Source organism: Pezoporus flaviventris, unplaced genomic scaffold (genome assembly GCF_033815535.1).
Source record: "Pezoporus flaviventris isolate CSIRO_AGI_PZ_B2104156 unplaced genomic scaffold, CSIRO_AGI_Pfla_v1 ptg000073l, whole genome shotgun sequence".
Lineage (NCBI taxonomy): Eukaryota > Metazoa > Chordata > Aves > Psittaciformes > Psittacidae > Pezoporus > Pezoporus flaviventris.
Window position 1 is genome coordinate 318,346 of NW_026892621.1, and position 9,067 is coordinate 327,412.

Consider the following 9,067-nt stretch of genomic DNA (forward strand, 5'->3'; position numbering starts at 1 on the left):
AATATGTTATTCTTAGCTCTGACCACTAATTCCATGCCTTCATTGAAAAATGTTCAAGTTAAATTAAACTGGAAAGATTAAGTTATTTAATACAAATTGGCTGTCCCACAGTTCATGACCTCTGAGCTCGTAGCGCACTGCTGGTGGCATCCATTTCAAATCTATGCTCTGCTCTAAGTCACCAACCATCCAGACTGTGAATGATCCACCACCTGCCATGTCACCGTGGTACGCAGGTCTCCAAGCAGTGCCAAGTCAGTGGTAACCAAAGACATCTCTTTATGATTGTCTGTGAGTCTTTTTCCTTAGAGAGGGTAAGGGTTTTTAATCAAATTGGCCCCATCAGTCTCTAATCAAGACCAGGTTGTTCATCCCAAATCTTTATTCCTCAGGAAAAACACTCTCATGAGTCCTAGAGTCTTTCACAGTATAGCTCTGTGGATTATGGATCACACCTCATGTACACTTTTTGCTGAGAGAGCAATCCCAGCTCAAATTGGCTAAAGAAGAAAGAAAACCTTAACATTTATAGTATTAACTGTAAAGTTTGTTTTTATAACAGTAAAATCCAGCTTGATTTTGTTCCATCACACTTGACAACCTGCACTTACCTTTGAAAGGGTTTTTTAAGTAATAGTTACACAAACTGTGTTTTTATGGATGATATTTTGATTTGTATTTTTCAGGGACTGGATGGACATGTTCAGTCCCCCCATCATTCCTAGAAGCCAACAGCTGGAAAAGCACACTAGATCTTCAACAAATTGGAGGTAGGAATTTATGAAGACAATGAAAAGGTCCTGGGTAGAAAGACATTTTGAAATGCTCTTTCTGCAGTGCTGGTGCTGCCTTTTCATAGTTTTGTATACTGCAGCATTTTGGTTCCAAGTTATTTTTACTATTCTTAGCTCAAGCTGGTAGAGTTTTCCATGCAGTATTATTTGCAGTTTCCTAATGTTCTGACGTGATACAGATTAACTCAAAAAATGCATCTTTTTTGTTTAAAATAAGTAATTTATGCTAGTGGGGATGGCAAACCTATGGAAGAAAGAATGCAAAGACTAAACATTCTTGTTCAGAAGCACAATTAGGCTTATGTAAGTGATATTTCTCTTACAAAGAAAAATTTCAGATTTAGCTTTAAATGAAATCTCATTATGATTTCCTGTGTAAAGACTTTTGTCGTCACCTAAAATGTTACAGGTTTTTGTTTATTAATGGTATTTGCTTAGTAAATGGCAAAGAACTCAGCTGAAACTGGAAAGTCAACAACAGTAGAATAAAACAAATACCTTGGTTTTTTTCAAATGCCCTTTTTTCTTATCAGTTGTCTTAAGAAACAGGGTAGATACCTACATTTTTCTTCAACTCTGGAGAATTCAGTGTGAACACTCATAAATCTGACCGGTGTATTTGGCTGCCCAAAGGATGATGCCTGAGTGACTTACTGTCTAAAACAAATTATGCCCCTCAAATGGGGGATGTTTTCATAGATGTATATTTGTAATTGTTTATGACAGCAAAATAGAATTTTGCTGTTAGGAAGGGATCAATGTACACCAATGCGCGCAGCACGGGAAATAAGCAGGAGGAGTTGGAAACCTGTGTTAAGTCAGGAGACTGTGTTCTGGTGGCAATTACAGAGACATGGTGGGACAGCTCACATGACTGGAATATAGTCATGGAGGGCTATGTCCTTTTCAGGAAAGACAGGCCAGCCAGGCGGGGTGGTGGGGTTGCTCTTTATGTACGGGAGCAACTACAATGCACCGAGTTCTGTCCAGGGACAGAGGACGAGCGAGTTGAGAGTCTGTGGGTGAGAATTAAGGGGCAGGCTGGCAGGTGCAATACTGTTGTGGGTGTCTGTTACAGACCCCCAGATCAGGGTGAGGAAGCTGACGAGGCCTTCTACAGGCAGCTGAGAGCGGCCTCACAGTCACAGGCCGTGGTCGTCGTGGGGGATTTTAACTTCCCTGATGTTTGCTGGAAGGACCACTCGGCAACCCAGCCACAGTCTGGGAGCAGGGAGCACAGAGCAAGAAAAGAATGATACTGTACTCCTTCCTGGCTTGTTTCAGTCATTTTACCCTTGCTTTTTTTTCACACTAACTTCTTCCTTTGTAGTCTTCTACATGTGTATAGTACATGCAGCCTTTCTCACTCATGCCCACTTTTCCTTCTCTCTTGGTTGGAGGTATTCAGCTAATGAGACAATCAGGGAATACCTCAGAGACAAAGGGTGAAATTCGCTTCATCTGCTAAGCCTGTTAATCACTAAATATCCCATTTCATTAAATCTTATTGGCTGTATTTGAAGAGCAAAGGACTATTCCCTTCCAACCCAAACTACTCTGTGCTTCTAAGATTCCTATCCCCAGGGACCTCTTCACCTCCTTGTAAGGTCTATAGTAGGCATTTACTGCTACTAATGGGGATGGCAGCCTACAAAGGCACATGAAGGTAGACAAATTTGGACTCAGAGTTGTGGGTTTTGTTTGTGAGAGTGTGTTTTCTTAACTCAGGTGGGTAATTACATGCAATTTGTTGGTCAGTTCACTGATTCTTTCATGCTAGAAAAAGTACCAGGTCCCTTCTAGTTTGTGATCTCTCTAAATTAGCAGATTTTTCATGTCTTGTGGATTTTAAAGTCATAGGAATGTACTGTTACATTGTGAAGACCATAACATTTTAACAGGACAGGTGTCTTGGCTGGGATCACTTTGCAAAATTGGGAACAGAACTTGTCTTCTGACTTTCAGCATGATGTTCCATCCATCACTGCCCCTGAAAGACCAGTGAGAGGGAGAGATGAGACTTAAGTCATGATTGTTTAACCCATATTTCAGTGAACCTTCTGCTAATCTAATGGGAATTTTGATACAGTCACATAATTCTTTTCTGCTTTTATAGGAAAAATAATCAGTATCCACTTCATGCAAGAAGTAGGAGAAACAACTATCATACACAGTGCTTTTATTAAAGATCCATTTTGAAAGTGATTGCTTGTTCAGTTTTCAGAGTATAATTTACAAAGGTGCAACTAAACTGCTTTTCTTCTGCAAAACGTTTCATCTGACTGTACTATGTTAATATGGTAAGTCATATGCTATACATCTCCATCTCCTCTTACCTATCATCATCATCATGGCCTGACCTCGCGATCGAAGATTTGGGAAGGGCTTTACCCACGCTTACTACAAGCGCGCTGATGACTAAAAAGGCCAGTGTGAGATAGGCAAATTGGGTTGCAAAAAGGGCAGCGAAAGGTCTCTTTGGGTGGTATAGGTGGGGCGAGATCTTTCTATGCTGTCGTTGCTCCTCGAGACTAGTTCTGCGTGAGGTCTCAAAGGAGTCAACGGCGTTTGAGATCTCAACGGAAAGCAGAGAAACTACTCATCTGTTGGCTGCCTCTTCTAGCTGCGCTCACCGCATGAGTTTAATGGAGTCCTGATGACTGCCACAACCAACAGCAGATTCTCTATGGTTAAACAATACACCAGCCACTAAGTGGGCCTTTGAAGGTCCATCCAACCCAAACTATTCCATCATTCCTTTTCTTCTACTCTGCTTGTGCTCCAGACACAGTCTGGTGTTTGTCCTGGTGTGGCAGGTGAATTATTCAGGAAAGTCATCCTTGGTGGGTTAATTAAAAGGGCTTTCTTCATGACGAAGCGATGACCAAATGGTAAGGAATCGACGACTGAAGGAAAATCACAGCGCAAGCAAATGGTGATAAAGTAATAGTGGAATGGTAATGAGAGTCACAGGAATCATTTAGGTTGGAGAAGGCCGTAAAGGTCATGGAGTCCAACCGTTAAGCTAACCAGGAAACCAAGTCCCTAAGCTGGCGCTTGAGTCTGCACTTGCAGGTGGAGCAGCCGCCCCGGTGACCTGGGTGCCAAGGGCTCGGGTCCCTGCCTGTGCGCTTCCCCGCCAGCCCTGTGATGCAGTGGCCGTGTCACGGTGGGTGGTGTGTGGCCGAGGGTGCCCCTGCCTGTGTTTGGGGCGCACGCGGGCCAGCGGTGCTGATGTCACAGAGGCCACTGGGGGCAGGCCTTTAAAAAAGGGAACGCTGGGCACAGTGCATCGCTGCGACCCGGTGAGGTGCGGGGAGTAGAGGGCAGGGACAGGGCTCCTGGGGGCCTGCCGAGGGAGGAGGGCGCTCCACACCGCAGGGCTCTGGGCCTGTGCTGCAAGCTCACCCGCGTCTCTCTTCTCGCTCAGAGGGAGCAGAGGAGCGTTTGGTGAAGCCCCAGCGCTGCTGGGACAGGGACTCTCCAAACGCCCACCTTTGATGCCTGACACGTCCGCAAGGAGCTGTAGGACACCCGACTCGATGGAGCAGGGTGAGAGCAAAGTCCCCCTCCTGCAGCCTGGCAGAGGGACTCCTGAGGCTGTCGGCGTGGACCGGGGGCGTTGGCAGGGGGAGGCAGGAGCTCCAAAGCCACCCTGCGGGAGGGCGGCTCCTCTGCTCGGCAAGCGGGACCAGGGCTGGGCAGTGCGCACCCTCCGGGACACCCGTGCGCGCAGTGCCCTTTCCTCCCCAAGGCTTCCAGCCCTGCTCAGCAGCCAGCTAGGCAGGGACAGAGCAGCCCTTGGGGGCAGTCCCTCAGGGACGCATCCCTGGCCCCGCAGAGGTGCTCATTCTCAGTGGCATTTGCTCTCTCCCGTCCAGCATGCGTGCTCTGTCACCGGTCAGATGCAGACACGGACATCTGCGGGCTAAAACTGCGTAATGAATGGTTCTGGGTCCATCACTTTTGCGTGGTGAGTTCCTCTGGGGCTGCTTTCATCTTTGCAACGCACCTGCCCTGCCACATGCCCCTCATCTGCTCCTTGTCTCTGCTCTTCTGCAGCTTTTTGCCAATGACATTCATCCAAAAGGGCCCCAACAGGAAGATGAGGTGACATCTGATTCTGCGGATATTGAACGTGCAGTCTATCAGGCAGTCCAGAGGGTGAGGATCAGAGATGATCAGGGCGATTCGTGCCAGGAGAGGTTTGCGGGAGCTTGGCGCAGATGCCAAGAACAGAATAGCAGCCTTTCCACCCAGCTCTGGGACAGAAGTCTTGCTCCCAGCAGCTCCACAGAGGCTCCAGCACAAGAGCCTGCTCTGTCAGTTGGACCTGTGGCCCGCGATCCAGCTGGGGCCCCATCCTGTGCCCTGCCCCGAGGTGTGGGTCTGGCTGTGGAGACCCTGCAGCTGCCGCTGATGGGGGCTGCTCTGCTCTTTCCAGGTCTGCTTTGTGTGTGGCAAGAGGGGGGCCACCATCACCTGCCAGGCAGTAGGCTGCAACCGCAGGTTCCATCTCCCCTGTGCCGTGGAGGGTGAATGCGTCACCTGTTACCTCCTGCCGTACAGGTATCCCCTCTACCCTTCTCCCCATCACCAAGGAAGGACCCACCGCTTCTCATCTCACCCATCCCTTCCCTCTTCCCCTAGTTCCTCCTGCTGGGAGCACCGCCCACAGCAGCAAGAGCTGGCGGCTCCAGAGGACACCAACTGCATCATCTGCAAGGACCCTGTTGAGGGCAGAACCACCTATGGGACCATGGTGTGCCCAGCATGCAAACACGCCTGGTTCCACAGGGCCTGCATCCAGGTAGGAGCCGTTCCCTTGCTCCGGGCACGGCAGGCTCTCAGCAGCACCAGAGCCTCACTCACGCTCTTTCTGTTTCTCCTGTAGGGACAGGCTATGACTGCTGGCACTTTTTCCTTGGCGTGCCCTCTGTGTCAAAATAGGAGACTGTTTCTAACGGAAATGCTCTTCATGGGGATCCGAATCCCAGTGAGGTTGGTGTCCTCCTGGCCAGCACTGCGCCATGCCTGGACCTGCCCCCGCAGTTATGGCCCTCCGCTGACCCCCAAGTCTAGGCTTTAGCTCCATGCAGGAGTTGGAAAGAGGGTGTGGGGGGAAGAGCAGGGAGGCCCTGCATATGCCTTATGCTGTGGCCGCAGGGGTTCATCAAGTTTCCTTTCTCCATCAGAGAAGCGTTATGGGAAGACAACGATGAATACATAGAACTGTACCAGAGGCACGGGAGCTGTGATGCCAGGGAGTGCCTTTGTCCAGGAGGAAGGGAGGAAGAAGAGCCAGACGGGTAAGTTGCCAAAGATGCACCGCGGGGCTCAGCATGGGATCTCTGTCTCAGCAAGGGCTCGAAGCAGAAGGGCTGAGAACAAGAGCTCTGCTGGACAGTCCCGTGCTGTGGGCACTCTATCCTTAGAGACATGAACCCATTTCTTTGCCCAGGCCCTGGCAGCTGTTCCTGTGCAGCTCCTGCGCTGCTGTGGGCACTCACAGAGGCTGCTCCAACCTTGGGAACCGCCATGAGGCCACATGGGAGTGTGACAGCTGTGCTGGCCTGGGCAGCTGTAAGTGTCAAAGCACCCGGGTGCTCCTGGGCTGGGGCTGGGGGCCAGGCAGGGTGGGGCAGTGGGTGCCTGGTGTGGGCTTGGCAGAGCCTGTCTGCTCCAGGAGGGCTGGGGCACCGCTCTGGCCTACACTGCCCCAGGCCTGGGAACCAAGCCCTTACTGTTCCTGCTTTCCCTTGTAGCCTCCAGTGCCAGCTCAGAGCTTGCTGGTCCCAGCACTGCCGGCCCAGCAGCGTTGACGCAGGAGTCACGGACAACGCAGAGACAATCAATGTAATCAAGCAATTGCCAAATTTATTACAAAGCCTTAACTCCTTATATACTGTTTCTTACATGCACTTACAGTGATTTGGCATATTATGATTGGATACATGTCTTGAAGACCCTTAGTGACTAACATATAATTGGTTAAGCACAGACTTAACCAATGTGTGAGAACTTGACCTCGAAAGCTTGCCAACGGTCCACAGTTCTCATTAACTCAGTGAATTCCAGCTTCTTATCTTGCTTGCTTAAGCTTCTTCGGGCCTCAAGGGGTTCATCAAGGGGCTCATCAAGGTTCCTTTCTCCATCAGAGAAGCGTCACAGAAAGACAACAATGCACTGGGGCAGTCTCATGGATCTTTGGAACTGGAGTTCAGCAGCCCCAGCCCCAGCAGTCAGGCAGCATCGGGGAAGACTCTTGGACATGCAGCACAGGAGTCCAGCAGCTCCAGCAGCAGCAGACAGGTGCCATCAGCACCACGCCACAGTTGCCCAGCGTGTGAGGGGAGCAGCCGCTCCAGCTACCCTGGGCCTGTCCGACGGCGACACCAAACCCGGTGCACCCGTCGTACCCAGACACCCTACACGCGACCCAGAAGACTGGAGGAGAGAAGACGACGGCCAGCAACACACACTGCGAGCAATGTCGGCAGTCGGGCCGTGCCACGGCTGTTCCAATGCTCCCCACCTCGTGAGACCCACAGCTGCAGCACCACCAGGCAGCAGCCATCGGCGGCATCCCGTGGCTCTGCACCACTGCAAAAAAGCAGGAGCAACAGAGCCGGTGGGCCCATGCGGGTGCGAGGCCGCTCCCGCATGCAGCGTCGGGCCCAAACTCCCTATTCACGGCCCAGAAGATGCTCCCAGGGCAGCTGCACACCAACAGCATCAGCTGGGAGGAGATAACAAAGCCCATGAAGTAATATTAAACCAGGCAAAACAGGGCACAAGGGAAGAATCTTACTGCCAGAAAAGGCTGATGGGTTCAGGGAGTTAGTAGGGAAAAAAATGCGAATGATATTAATAACAGTTGTTTATGATCTATAACGGGACGCCAACAATCTTAATGAGCAAGTACAGAGGCACAGTGCTCACCCGTGGCCACAGAGCCTGTTTTTCAGAAGCCCTTCCCTTTATTTTAAAGCAGCTGCAGTTCAGCTTAACTCAGTGCTGGATTTGCTCAGGGACCCAAGGGTTACTGCCAGGAGAAAACACCTCTAGATGCCCCATCCTTGGGAGTGTTCAAGGCTAGGCTGGATGGGGCTCTCGCAGGGCCAGGTTGCTGCTTGCTGTCACCTAAACCTGTCATCCTCCTGTGGAGGCAGAGCCAGGAACACTGTGGCCCTTTCCTGTAATTCTCCTGCAGCACCACATTATGAGACAGCTCTTCCAGGAACTCCGGGGCTCTTCACGTTCAAGCTTTACAGCAGAAGCGTACTAGAAGCTCACCAACCGCTTCTTAGATGTGGGCTTGCTTTACTCAGCCCTGTCCAAAAGCAGAGTCTTTCCTGAATGACCAGGTGTTCCTGCTGAGAGGGGCTTAAACCAGAGCTGGGAGAGTTACTCAAAGGACAAAGGTGCTGCTGAGCCCCAGGGAAATGGTTTGGGCTGAACCTGGTGCACTGCACGGCAGCATCGGTGCAAACAGCTGCTCCCCGACATACATCATTAATGTGCTGGGACATCAGATTCACCAGCAGGTTGACAGTGTCTTAAAAGGTGCGTTACTTGGGAAAGAACGGTTCAGGTGTTAAGAGCAGCAGCTCACCACAGCGCATGCAGCGTAAGGGGCTTGGATTCCGTGACCTAAAGAAATATGTGTCTTTAATCAGGATTAGCACTTTCCCCTCCCGAGGCTGACAGAGCTGTGGTGAGGGACTCCTGACAGACCCCAGAAGCCTTGATTCTCACCCAACAGGGACAGTTTGCCTCAGGACCTGCACCACCTCTCAGTGCAGTTCCATAGATATTCTGACTGTTAGTGGCGGGAAGAAAAAAGGGAGATCTAAATCAGATTTTTCTTGTGGAGCAGCCTTTAATTATATATATATTAATTATAAAGTTTTTCAGGCAATTAGCCAGCGGTGCCAGATGGCACATAGAATCATTCCTAAAAACGAACCGGTCGTGCTGCTCCCCTACATGAAAGTTAATGGATGTTAAAGGCATGTAGTTTTCAAGTGCAGGCAATCTGCAGCCTGCTTGGTACAGCTATACACTCTGTGTGTGTTTGCTCGTTCAGGGGAGCCATAAGCTTTGGCACCAGAGTCAAATACAGGAGACCAGCTATAAGGAGAGCTCAGTGATGAGCTTTTGCATGCGCCATTAACTGATGGGAGAACAGCATCTTGCAATGCCTCATTCGTAAGGGAATTTCTTATTCATGTTTGGCCAGTCTGGCCTGAAAATCTCTGGAGTAACTTGCG

At 50.2% G+C, this 9,067-nt stretch overlaps 1 protein-coding gene across 1 annotated transcript in view; it reads left to right on the top strand.

Moving 5' to 3' along the window:
- Positions 1 to 939, top strand: part of CFAP20DC (CFAP20 domain containing) — a 64,881-nt gene extending 63,942 nt beyond the window's left edge. Inside the window, 1 exon segment of the mRNA XM_061472839.1 lies at positions 687 to 939. Within this exon segment, the coding sequence (XP_061328823.1) occupies positions 687 to 774 (88 nt within the window). The 3' untranslated portion in view covers positions 775 to 939.
- Positions 940 to 9,067: the final 8,128 nt, after the last annotated feature.